At 33.9% G+C, this 14007-nt stretch overlaps 2 protein-coding genes across 2 annotated transcripts; both read right to left on the bottom strand.

Annotated features, from left to right (window-relative positions):
* Positions 1-4173: 4173 nt before the first annotated feature.
* On the bottom strand, positions 4174-6717 carry LOC128159697 (protein kreg-1-like). Its single transcript, XM_052822874.1, has 2 exons — positions 6577-6717; positions 4174-4871 (listed from the first exon to the last, which is right to left on the bottom strand). The coding sequence occupies exon 2, from the start codon at positions 4860-4862 to the stop codon at positions 4401-4403; it is 462 nt and encodes a 153-aa protein (XP_052678834.1). The 5' UTR covers positions 4863-4871; positions 6577-6717; the 3' UTR covers positions 4174-4400.
* A 1574-nt stretch (positions 6718-8291) lies between these two features.
* LOC128161525 (protein kreg-1-like) lies at positions 8292-9150 on the bottom strand. The gene is made up of 2 exons (XM_052824822.1): positions 8887-9150; positions 8292-8789 (listed from the first exon to the last, which is right to left on the bottom strand). The coding sequence occupies exon 2, from the start codon at positions 8732-8734 to the stop codon at positions 8384-8386; it is 351 nt and encodes a 116-aa protein (XP_052680782.1). The 5' UTR covers positions 8735-8789; positions 8887-9150; the 3' UTR covers positions 8292-8383.
* Between the last annotated feature and the right edge of the window lie 4857 nt (positions 9151-14007).

The following is a 14007-nucleotide window of genomic DNA, read 5'->3' as shown; positions in this document are numbered from 1 at the left end:
CCAAGCAGCTTTAATAATCCTGGAAAACTGCTTAATTGGTAATGGTGTCATTTTAAAAGACATGTTTGTTTTTTACACCATTCATCTCTTTAACATAAAATTATAATTTCGAACCCTTGAAGAAGACTGTTGTTGTTACTTTTGTATTTTTTAATGTATGAAAATATAGAAGTGACAATTTTCAAATATGATTAATGATAGAGTGCATACTTTTTTTTTTATAAAATATGCTATAAGTCTTGCTTACATATGCTAGTTAAAAAGTTCAATTTGAAATTTGGTTGGCCATTGAAAATACCCTAGGTAATCGTTAAACCATAAAATAGAAAAAGAGAATTCAAAATGTTTTGCTCCGATATAACCACAATTTCAATTATTATGAACATTGTATTTTCAGACGGCATAATGACAGAATACGGAAATGAATACGGAAATGAAATACTCTAAAATACAGTTTATACATATAATTGGCTGCCATCATTAAAATGTTTAAGTTAAACACATTAACTAGACTTTCAAACATTCATTCGAGCCAAAACATTTGAACAATTAAGTAATATTTTTTTACATATGTTGGCATAAAATCAAGATCTGACATATTGTAGATTTACATTACATGCATATATGCATAGAGTCATCTGTTGAACATGTACACACAATTTGGCCCTTTTTAATGAGCAGTATTTATACACACATTGATCGGTACAGTCTATTCCAAAAGTACATGTAAATACAATTTGTTGGAATTCATAAAGCTATATGTGGGCTTTGTTTATTTACATACAGTGCTTAGAGTACTGCACTAGTAAGTCTACTAGTATTCTATAACTAAATGTAAATACAATTTATTGGAATTGAAGAATCTATAATTATTTAGGCTTAATTTAATTGAACAAAAATAATAATTTAGTTACATTGATATCACAATATATATTGTTTTTAGCAATAAATTTGAATGTTAAACAATCATGATATTCGAAGTACAATTTTGAGATTATGATGGCTGCTTAACAGATTAACAGACAATCTTTGAAAAGCAACTAAAATGAGAAAAGTAATTTGTATCTTGCATAAAATCTACACTAGTTTTAAAGTGATTAATAAAAGCATAAATGTGGACAACTGTACAATACGTGGATTCATTTCTGGTTTTACCATTATTTTTGCCTTTTCCCATTACCACACAAGATGACTCACAAACCTACAAATCTGCACACAAGGTCAGTGTTGCTAAATATGGTGCACAATTGAGCGGATGCTTTTCTTGGCTGTAGGCATCAAAAGCAGTTCGAGAATAGAATTTTCTCTAGATTCTAAATACGTATCTACTTCACAGGAAATAACTCTAAGATTATACGGAAAACCCACACTAAAGTACTTTAACTTGGAGAAGAACTAATCTGTCTTTTAAATATCTATACTGGAGTGCGATTCCCTTGAAAGCCTTTTCTCCCATTGTCTGTACATATCGGCAAGTTTCGTTCCATGCTCTGTTGAAAACTTCCAAGACCATCTTGAATATTCGGTACCATCCTGGAAAACCGTTTAACCGTCAATGGTGTCTTTTTGAAATTAATTTTGCTTTTTACAATATTCATCTGTTTAACGTGTGATTTTGAACCCTGAAAAATATTGTTGATGTTATTTTTGTATTTGTATATGTATATGTACATATAGAAGTGACAGTTGTTTAAATCTATTTAATGAGTTCATACGTTATATTGTATATACGATTTTTAAAGCAAAGACAATATCATTCATCGTTGAAACAAAAAGCAGATATTACATCATTACAAACGAATATGATCACGATTTAAGCAAAACAATTTTAGATTTTATTTTATCATTTATATTGCTTTTAAAATCTTTAAAAAGCTATTTCAAAGATGTTCTACTACCAAGTTAAAGATAACCATATTATTAATATTCTAGTAAATGTCAAATCTCATTTTTTTAAACATTGTATTTGTATAAAGCAATCTATGTATTGCAGCATCTTGCTTACGTATACATGCTTTAGTATAACAAAGTTCAATTAAACGTTTAAAATACCATAGGTAATCATCTATTAAAACAGACCAAAAAAGTGAATTTGAACATTTAAGCTCAGAAATCCACATTTAAATACATTGCATTTATCATAAACATTGAATTTTTAGACGGCATAATGACAGCATACGGAAAGGAATTAATCTAATTCCGCGAATGATCTTGACGAAAACAAAAATTCAGACCAGCACAATATATGCACATGTAATCTGCAAGGTCAAAATGGATTATATAACTGTATATATTTCCATCTGTTATATGGTCATATAATTGTATATATTCCCATCTGTTATATGGTCATATATTTGACCATATGTTCTCCACTTGAACCTCTCTAGTTGTTACATGTAATGCTGGTATATTCACAATGTAACTATTATTAACTAGGTCAAGGTACTAAATAGTATGTACATTGTAACATTTAGTTGTAGTTGCAGTTTATTAAAATATCATTCATATTTCTAGTGAATATAACACCCAAAACCATTTTTCATTTACATAATTATACAAAGAGAGATAACTTGTACTTGTAACATTTCTAATTTAGTATTTTGGCATAAAAAGGGTAATTAGTAAATATAGATTCTGCTTCTATGTTGATTATATATCAACGTAAATAATTTAGTTTCTGTGGTGATTCCGTTAAAAGAAACCGCATTACTTTATCTAAATGTTTTATGAAAAAATTTCATGACAACCGGAAGTGTGTTGGATTGGGTATGCCGACAGTGTACGCATATATTTACTTTTCTGTTATAACATTATAGCGGTTACATCGGGTATACAAGTATTCTAAATAGGTATGGAGTCACCGCGAACGTCATGTTACCCGGTTCTTATAAATATTAGGATCCAGGTACCATAACCTATAGATTCCGGAATACCGACAAACAAAGCTTGCTAAGTTAACATTTACAGCCACCTGTTTGTCCTTTTGGCTTCAGCACATGCCTCAGTCGCCAGCCGTACTTACTCGTTGAACAGCTCATCCACATGGGGTCTCAAAACATTCCATTTTAAAGTGTGCGTTCATTTTTGACAGACACGTTCATTACCATGTATTTACTACACCAAGTATCATTCTCTATTTCTTACGGAAATTAATTGTAATTCATTAAATGACAGGACTCAAATCTACACGCCACTTTAATTGATTGGTTGAAACCTTTATAGACCTCAGAATCATCACGGACTGCACGAAATAATCATGATGATGTCAGATTCAAATTCCTAAAGGAGACGATTTAGAGGTTTCTTTTATCTACCGTACTGATATACAATAACAATGATTTAGTTAATTCAACTTATTTTTTACAATTGATAAGATATAAACAATAAAATGCTTTATTTGATGATTCATGTGGGTTTTGAAGGTAGCGATTATTTCAGAAAAACATTTATATAACCCGAGTTAGCGGGTTATGTACCTTTTTCTGCAATGTAGCCACATCTATATCCCGCATGAATCAACAAAGAAAGCATTTTATTGTTTAAGTAACTAAAGTATAGTTATTCATATTTACATTCTATTGTGTTTTTCCATTAAAATCTGTAATCTTTAAATGCCTCTAAATGCAACAACCTAATCACTGCGTATGAATTTACATGTTATTTACATTAGTAATTCCAAAAACAGTGATTTCTATTGTCGGTTAAAGATATAGTTCACACATGCTGTCAAAACACCATGTTTTACAAATATTGAACATAAAGTTGACTTAATTGTTAAAAAATCAAAATTTTAAGAGTTATTTTTCATGGATTCTATTTTCATGCCCATCATCTCAATTCAACAGTCGATGTGTTAACCAGTTGAAACCGGCTTTATAATACAGCTGTTCTTCCTGTTAATAATTTACTCCCGCCGTGATCTGCAATTTGCATCGATTTATTTAGGGTAAAAAAAATTATTTCATCAGTATGTGAATGTAAATATAAGCATTAAATGATTTATTTTTTGACGTCGTCGGGTCAATAACTGCCGTCAGGTGAGCGGTACAATAAACGATACATTTTTTCATATGATAAAATCTTATACACATCAGCGACGCTTAAAAGTAATTAGTAATATAACAAAACTGAAACCTTTCCCTTAATCTCAGGTGAGCTTTAAGTGATGGCAGATTGTGTTTGGGCGTTTTGACTTTATTGTTAAGCTTCCAAATATATAATAACATGCAACAATACAACGAATTATGTTTAACACATAATAAAAATCAAGAATCTCTTTACAATGATCAGAACAAAAAACAATAACTTATAGTTGCACTAAAACCTTAAAATCGGTACATATATTTCGCTGGCATTGCACTGTACAAAAATCAGTATTTTCACCAGCACAAATGCGCACTTTAGTGGTGTCCGCCATGATGACCCCCATGGTGGCCACCAAATCCATGGTGACCACCGAAACCATGGTGACCTCCGAAACCATGGTGACCAAAATCGTGGTGACCGAATCCATGATGGCCGCCAAACAAATGTCCGCTATGATGCCCAAACCCGTGGTGACCGTGGTGTCCATCTACTAGAACGACTGTTGGGGGTAGGGGTGCCACCGGCTGTGAGGGTGCGGGCGGTGGCGGTCCGTATGGACCGTACGGCTGGACAGGTGGTGCCTGAGGGTAAGGATTGGTTCCGTACGCTGGAGGAGGAGGGGGTCCGTAGGGATTGGAGCTGTATGGCTGTGGCTGCATGCCGTATGGGGGCGGGGCATTCGGTGGAGGACCCGCTGCCTGGGGGTACGGCTGGTTGGGTGGAGGCGGGTGAACGGTCTGGGGGGTCTGCATTGGTCTAGAGTTGTCCATACCCATTGGCTTAATCTGAATCAGAAAAGATGATGTCAATGAAATATTAATTGTATTGCCTTAAATTGTGTAAGACGTTATTCATATAACGAATGAGGAAAGGTATTTCAAGTAATTTACACACACCCTGAACAGTACTAATCATTTCATGTTAATGCACCTGAGATGGAATATCCCAATCAGAGTTAACTCTGACCGACTTTATTTCTGACCTCAGGGATCTAGGGAGGTGAAATAAGAAAGTTGTATTTTAAACAAAAATATTTAAATTTTTTCTGGCTCTTTAGTTCTCCGTTTTTTTGTTTTGTTTTGTTTGTTTGGTTTTTTTTTTTTTTTTTTGCTTTTGTTTTAAATTTGTTTTTTGGGTTCTTTTAATCTCCTTTTATCATCGTCTCAAGCCACGGTCCGGAGTCCGCAGAGCTATCTCCAGGTGGTAGAAGATTGTACATATTGGCAGTGATTGGCGTCGATGTCCATTTATATGCATGCTCGTTACCATTATTGATAAAAATTGATAGAGTCGCAAATCTAAATCTTTTACAGACGGACGGACGACGTCAAAAAGTATCAGAAATTACTTTAGTTAATTTCAGGTGAGCTAATAATGAACTGCATTGCATTGTATTGTCTATTCTTATTAATCTGTATTCTTAAAAATACTACTAGCATATTAATTGACGCATGATTCTATAAAACGAAAATGCAAATTGTTTTCGCATCCTTGGAAACCCACGCTTCCGTTTTCAACGATAAAGTTTTGTATCCCCCCCCCCCCCCAAACTGGTTGTCTCTCTATCTCTTCTTCATATTGTGCATGAGAAGTACTAGGGCCTGTAATTTTTTATCAGATCATCAACATTACATATCCGGCAATTATTTCTTTATCCCAATAGCTTCATATTTCTGGCACTGGCGAATCTTGCAGGTACGAGTTAAATGTAATATCAATAGCTCAAAATGTTTGATCGGTTCTCAAAATAATAACAATTTAAAGTAGTAGTAAATTTGTACATGTAGGCAATCACATTGTACATTTACGTTGATCATGTACTTGTTTAGATAGAGATCTAGATACTTGTATAGATCTATAATTCTATAATAAACACAAACATTGAAATAACTCTCAAATTGACATATACCTGCCCATAGTGAAGGATATACACACAATGTCATGTTGCAGATTAATAATCTATTAAGGAAGTGTTGACTTTTGTTTACAAAAAAAAGGCAGGATTTCCGGGAAATATAGGGAGCGCTGTTTATATTTCTCAACCTTAACTATTCATTTCTCTGTTGTTCAATTTACAATACCGAGAGCACAGACACGGCCGGTATTACTCAACAAAATAAAAATATACTACACACGTGCAACATGTGCCAGTTATGTGTGTGTGTGTGTGTGTGTGTGTGTCGGATAAGCGTGGTGATTCCCGTCCTGCCTAGTCAGTCACCCGCCAATGACCCCGACATACATGCGGTTCTGACCACTGATCCCCGGGGTTTTATTTTTCTGTCGTCTGCACTAGTTTAGTCTTCTTCCGAATAACACAAATCCTATCTCCATGTTTGTTTACTTTCAGTACACATACACACAGTTAGAAAAAATGATGAACCTTTCTGGCCTAACTGCTTTGACCGATATTTGTGATAACTGGTATACTTTCTAGAGTCGGTACTTTTTAGCTTTATACATAGAAAACTATTCACCTATTGTACTTACCTCTTGTAAGTGTATTATTTACTGGTTCAGTGAGAGCGATCTGATCTATTCAACGCAGTGAGACACTCGTATACAAAACATTGATCAGGTGGGATAAAAGTGTGTAGATGTGCTGATCGTCATCAGAAATTGCGTACACAAGGGTGCGGATATTCGATGAATTGATGATGCTGCACTTCTCCTAGCTTAAGGTAGTCCATCCATAACTATCATATCTCATATCTAACAGATTGGAGGTTTGATCACTAAAATCTTAGTGTGAATTTAAGGAGTTTATTAAATAATAAAGATTCACCTTTAAAGTTGTTGTGTATTAATAAGAAATACAAACACGTCCGTTTACTACTGCTACATTTTAACTGAGAATCCATTAAGGTACATCACAAAAAGTTCACAGACTATCAAATATCAACTTTAGCAGAGCCAGTGCTCATAATATAAATAAACTACGGAGTTTCCCATTAATAAATGTCCGAATCAATTACTGCCCTAAACATTGTTTTATTTATATATGCGAGAGATGCTAGAACTTTCAAAAAAATTCAATATTAATAAATTTATTATATGTTGAAGTTAGCATTAGAGTCTATGGGGAAAATGCATTTTTAAATATATTTCTTTATTACAATTAATTTTCTAACATTTCTCTTCGTAAAAAGTTGCAAAAACTTTCCCTTTCTTCGAATATGCTAAAATAATTCATAGTTTACCACACATATTTTCAGAAAATGATTTTTTAAAATTTTCCTAAAGGGCAGACAACTCTTCAAAAAAAAAACCACTGCAAAAAGTTCATTTAATTGACTACAAACATACAACCAAGTTTGATTTATGTCGGCCTCATAATAGCTTTGAAATATGTATTTGATGTAGTATAGATCAATCAAAATTGTTAAATTCACCTTAGTTATGGATGGACAACCTTAATTGCGAAAATGGGGCATGGTGTAGTGATGGGTGTATTATTGTTTAGAACTCCAAATTACTGAAGTCAAAGTAAGCCATCATTTTAATCTTTTCAGGCACGTAGCATCGGGGGGGGGGGGGGGGCTGACACCCCCCCCCCCCCCCCCCACTTTTTCTCGCACCAAATAAATTTCGTAAAAAAAATTTATAAAGTAAAAATTGACTTATCATGGAGTTGGCCCCGCCACTTTTTTGGGAGTATGTAAAAAAATGGAATAGAGAGAAGTCGAAGTTATAGATCTACGCCCCCCCCCCCCCCCGATTAGGATTTTGAAGATTTTTGGAAACAGCCTTTTCCCTTTTTCCCTTTCTTTTTTGCTTGTCAAGATTTTTGGGATGAGTCTGCCCCCCCCCCCCCCACTTTCAAAATCGATGCTTCGTGCCTGCTTTTAAAGTGCATTACTCAGAATAAAATTAATTGTGGCTAATTATGATTAATACGCTGTTTTTCATTGTAAAAACTCTGTCTGAAATGAACTCAACATCTCGCAATGCCATATGAACTTGCATAAAATTTTTGCTTCAATATGCATGTATGCACTTGCTGTAGATCAAAATATTTAAAAGTTGCATATAGTAGCTATATATAGTACAGAGAATCTCATTTCTAATCTAAATGTAATATCTAGCTGTATCTATCTGGGGTTATTTACTTATCTTAAAATTAATCGTTCTGATTAGATATACATGTATTATTTCTTAGATGAAACCCGAAATAAAAAAGATTCAAAAGCATTTATTTTACAATCGTTTTATTAAAACAATGTAGAATAACGAACAACATAATGTATAAAAGAAGTAAAAACATACAAATCTTTGGTTAAAAACAGAAAAGACACTATTAGTGGTGACCACCATGGTGACCTCCAAACCCGTGATGACCACCGAATCCATGGTGTCCGAACCCGAAACCGTGACCAAAACCATGGTGACCGAGGTCAATATGGCCGATGCCATGGTGACGGTATCCATGGTGACCATCCACATACACGGCTGTAGGAGGCACCACTACAGTCTGTGGTGGTGGTGGTGGTCCGTACCCATACGGCGCCGCATAGTAAGGTGGGGGTCCATAGGCGGGCTGAGGCGCCGGTGGGGGTACCATCTGTGGTGTTTGGTTGGGCGCCATCTGGCTGGGGGGTGGGGCCGATGGGGATGGGTAGGTACTGGAACCCGATGGATTTTTCTGCATCTTGGTTTTGAGGGTTGAGGTGGAGAATAGGTTATTGGATTTTTTTATTCCGTCTCTGAAACAGATAATATATTATATAAAACCAATGTAATTATACTGCATTCTAAAAACATTGTAGAGCACTTTGATATAATGAATAGTATTATACTTACATCTACTAATGGTTATCAAGACAATGTCTAAAGTTCCTCCACGTATGTATAGGTATCTCTTATCCGTTCAGCAATGGAGGTTTTTAATAATCCAAATAGAGCCTCTCAAACAATAGTATCTATTGCAATCCTTCAAATGTCACAATTAAGTAAATATTTAGTACAGATTTCGCATTATTATTATTATATATAGGGAGAAATTAATTGCGTACTTCCCATGACGCTTAGTCCCGAGTTTTACCTTTGCACACGCCTGTACATATAGAACAAACTCAAGAGTCGTGTGTAAACTGAATCATACACTTATAGGTCTGGTAAAAACAGCACGGCTGCTTATATTTTACCTATATTTCTTTCACTATATTAATCGTACAACGCATACAGAGTGAAACTGAGCATTATATACTTTGGCCAAGAAAACGAACAAAAAAAAGATTTTGTAGATTTAACGCTTATATTAGAGAAATAATTGTGATCTAAAATTTTCATCGCGCGGGAATTTTTATTGTGAAATTGTAAATGACTACTGAAATTACTTAAAAGATTATGGTTAATGGATATTCATTCATTAATTATAGTAACCTCTGTATCGTTTAAAAAATAAGTATGCGGGAAAAGATATTGAGAGACATAGTTTGAGGCAGAATTACACAGTCCATATTGTTTAAACATTTTGTTTTTGCTGTAAAACTGTTAATCTTGTTGTATTTGCCAGATCTGGTGTGTCATTCAGTGGGAAAGTTTGTTTTTAATGATTATATACGATTGGTCACAACATACAATACTTTACTATCATACTAGTACATGTAATACATATATGAGGATAGGACTCAACTCTAAACAGACACAAAATCACTTCCTCTTTACCAGAGTGTTGACAATCAAGAACAATGCGTCTCTGTGGTCTTGGTCCATTTTATTTAGTACAAACACAGTTGTACAGGGTAAACTGCATGAAATCTATCAATTTCATACGTTGTTGGAAACACAATTCACTTCATTTATTTTCTCAGTACAAGAAGTGCAAGACATAATGATATAAACATATTTACACAGATATAAGCAGTCTTGATGAGCAAAGCTGGATCACTATGCTTGTGGAGAACAGAAAATAGTTATGAAAATACAATGTTTGGTTTTATGGGTTTTTTAAATATCTGTTAGAGTAGGTATTCGACAATTGTTCCATAGTATATAAAGATAAAGGACATGCCCTTAGCAAGGTTCGATAACCCGTACATCCGGGAACAATTTATTCCTCAGAATATTAAGCTTCTAAAAAGTGTTTTCATGTTTTATAATTCTATAAACTGTCCGTAACTTAAATATTATCTTTTAGAACATTTTTGATTTCCTACTGCAATAACTTCCAAAAAAGAAACCATGCCGCCCCGTGCACCGTGATCTGTGACCGGCCCATATACCACGAATGAATCAAATTTCTAATCAATTATTTTAATTATCTAGATCTACTATGAAGAATGAAACATATTCCGAAGCATTTATTCATTCATTATTTTGAAATATATACATGTACATGAAACGCTTTGAAATTAATTAAACTAACACAACTTTAAGGGAGTCGAACAAAACGTCAAACTAATGACAGTTTAACCATTGAAATCATTCATTTATTTTGACTCCAGTAATTAACTCATAAGCACTCCGGAAGTTAAAACCCTGGCAAATGGTACCAGACCAGGTTACGAAAGTCAAAGGTTTGCAGGAGTGACTATTATTTTGCCAAAACTGAAGAATTTCTAGAAGACATGTGTGGTTGGAATACAGTGGGGTTTCAAACAAATACACTTCAAAACCCCGAACAAAAAACAAATAATCAAAATTTCTGAAAAATTGTTTTGCAATTCATATAGTGTAAGGTCAATCTATTCTTGACTTTTGAATATTGCGAAGAAAGGATATGTGCATCAGTTATAAAACGTTCTGTTTTAGTTTTAGTGTATTGAAATTGCATCCCGATGAAAGATAAAAAGTCCCATCAACAACTTCAAAAATTGCCAAAATTATTAATGACATACTCGGGCGGTAATTTCAGCTGCCACAGGCATCTGTCGGACATTGTGTACCACGTGTTGATGACGTGAATTAATGGTGTCCCCCGTGGTGACCCCCATAATGCCCCCCATGGTGCCCTCCGTGATGTTCTCCGATGATCGGTGGATAACTCATGTGATGCCTTGGGAACATATGTCGACAAATCGCGGCGAAACAGCAGCCAATCAGAAGCACTCCGAGGACCGAGCCAATCACAATTCCTGCGATTATTCCTGCGGACCTGATTAGTAAAAAAGTAAAAATGTATATACCGTACTTATGTCTTACTAAATATAATGTCATAATGATTGTGCTTCATTTTTATGTAGACTCACAAAAGCTACTTGACAAAAACAAAAGATATTAAACACTTACATTGACATATTAAAACAAACCAGTCAGCTGGAAACCACTTCAAAATGAATGAGGTCTGAAACAGAGAGGGGAAGTCAATTTTTCTGAGAAGTTGCGTTTGTGTGTACTTAACTAAATGCTTTTCGGTTATATTTATATTATTTGACTTATGTTTATATCTACGTGTATCTTTATCTGGTACCGGTTTTCTATCAATCTGTACTATGTGCAGTTAGTATTAGAATAACTGTCTCAATGAACACAGCTGCATTTACAAGAAGTTAGAAAAAAACTCTTATATGTTTATATTAAAAAAATCATACTCACAGGCAAAATTTACTTTAAGCAAATTTCTCCATAGTTTAACCTTCCTTTTTGAAAACCCAAACTGGAAGTGATGATTTGCTCGATCTTCTTAAACTTCTTCAGTGAAATTTTTCAATTATTATCACAAAGGCGGTGATCAGTCACCACATAAATACACACGTAGACGGTGGTCACAGAAGCCTCTGTAACACGTGTAGATCACGGGACACACCAGTAGATGTCAGCACGTGCACCTACTGCATGGACGTGCGCAGAAAATCCGCCCGGTTGGTCTCTGTACAATAACTTAATGGCAGGCTACAAGTAAATAAGTAGCCTCGATTGTCCATCATTAGTAAGAAATTTACGGTCAGTAATTCGCCTCTAATTTCGATAATTTCACCCAATATCTCTCGATTGGTATATATATCTGCTCTGACTTTATATGGAACCTTAACACTTTTGTACATACTAGTAAATGTATACTAGAAATTGAATTTGAAATCCGTACCATGAAAAACCAATAAATATTGAGATCGTTATAGCTACACGTGCATGTATAGGTCCATGACCAAAGTTGAGTTCCTTTGTGTGGGCATAAAATAAACCTAATAATTGTGGTAATGTCAAAGGCAATTCACAATTTAAGCGAAATAATTTAATATTTGCAAAAAGTGAAAGAATCGTTATGATAATTCTTCTTGGATATTATAGAAATACATGCATTTGACAAAAATTTTAAAAATGTGATACGTTTTCTGTTGTGGTTCATGTGGGTATGAAAGTAGTGAGCATTTCAGAAAAAAAGAATACATAACCCTCGTTAGCGTAAGGGAGTTATTCAAAGAATTATACGTGTCTCTTTCAATATCAAACATTGTTGGATATTATCTCAAACATTTGTAGATCTACAATGTCAGTAATGTATAACAGATAAACATATTTATGAGTAGTATGAAGCAAATTCAGAAGTTTCATGCGGCAAATCGCAAGTATTCTTAATTATGTCTCATAATCGCTTATCTCAAACGTATACCTCTTGGAAATATTTTACACACTGCAATTTCAAGTTATAATACTTATAACATTGTTTCCTTTTCTACAATCCATCTGATTTTGTAAATGTTTATCTTCCTATGAGGGCAAAGAGCGACAACAAGAACAACCCACTTGAGTTGTAATAATGTGATCTCCGTGAGGATATTATGGTGGACTGGTCTCATTAAGAAGGGTGGGTGGTCGTGACTATTTTTATACTGTTTTATTCTGCTTTAGAAGGAGGGTTTGTATAAAGGTATAAGAAAATTTTCAAATTTTGGTGATATGATATGAGATTTTTCCTTACTATACAATAGTCTCAAAAGAATTATACTACATGTAGTATCTAAAGTTCTAAAGTACGTAGATTTGTTTGGTGATAGTTTGATCAACATGTAGAAACTGAAAAATTTAAGGTGAAAATGAATATTATGTGTACTATTATACAAAAAATAGAAGAATAAGGAAACAATAGCAATTCAAGTTAAAGGGCATGAGCTAAAAAATGAGGCGCATAGATCTTACGTAATGTCCTTTTTCGATATTATGTCAACATCCGTACAACATTTAAAATCATTTAATGCATATAGTATTTTCTTTGGAATTTTAAAAATCAACACTTTCAAACATGCTTAAAAAATATTGATATTAATTTTTAAAATATGTATTTCTTGTTTTTTGTGAATTGTATATTCTCTAAATGAACAATCGGTACATGCGTTGTTTCTAAAAAAAAAAAAAAAAAAACATTTAACTGAGCAAGCCTCAAAAGCTTTGCATGGAGTATTTAGAAAAAAAAAGATATTTTGATTTACCAATCGGCTGTCAATTTGATCTGTTTAATAGTGTTATTAGCCCAATCTTATTTTATGGTTGTGAAGTGTGGGGCTACGAAAACACAGATATTTTAGAGAAAGTTCAATTAAATTTTTGAAATTTGTTCTGCATATTAAGTCCAGTACCCCAAAGTGTATGGTTTATGGGGAAACTGGACGATACCCTTTGATTTTTTTTTATCAAGGTACGAATAATAACTTATTGGGCTAAACTTTTACTGGCTTACGCATATAATGTATCGCTTTTTTATAAATGTTTTTCTGAGGGTTCGTTTATGTACCCATGGTTGAAATATGTTAGAGATATTCTTAACTCATGTGGTCTTTCCTATGTCTGGACTAATCAAAGTTTTTCTAGTATCAACTGGCTAAAATCTATTGTTAAAGAGACGCTCATAGATCAGTTTTTACAAGACTGGTTCAGGAATGTAGAAAATGCACCCAAATGTTTGAATAACAGAATATTTAAGAAAAGCTTTGGACAGGAAACTTATCTTAAAAAACTTCCAAATGACTTAAGATTCATTTTTAC

This window comes from Crassostrea angulata, chromosome 8, assembly GCF_025612915.1.
Source record: "Crassostrea angulata isolate pt1a10 chromosome 8, ASM2561291v2, whole genome shotgun sequence".
Lineage (NCBI taxonomy): Eukaryota > Metazoa > Mollusca > Bivalvia > Ostreida > Ostreidae > Magallana > Magallana angulata.
This window is presented reverse-complemented; position numbering and strand designations above follow the sequence as displayed.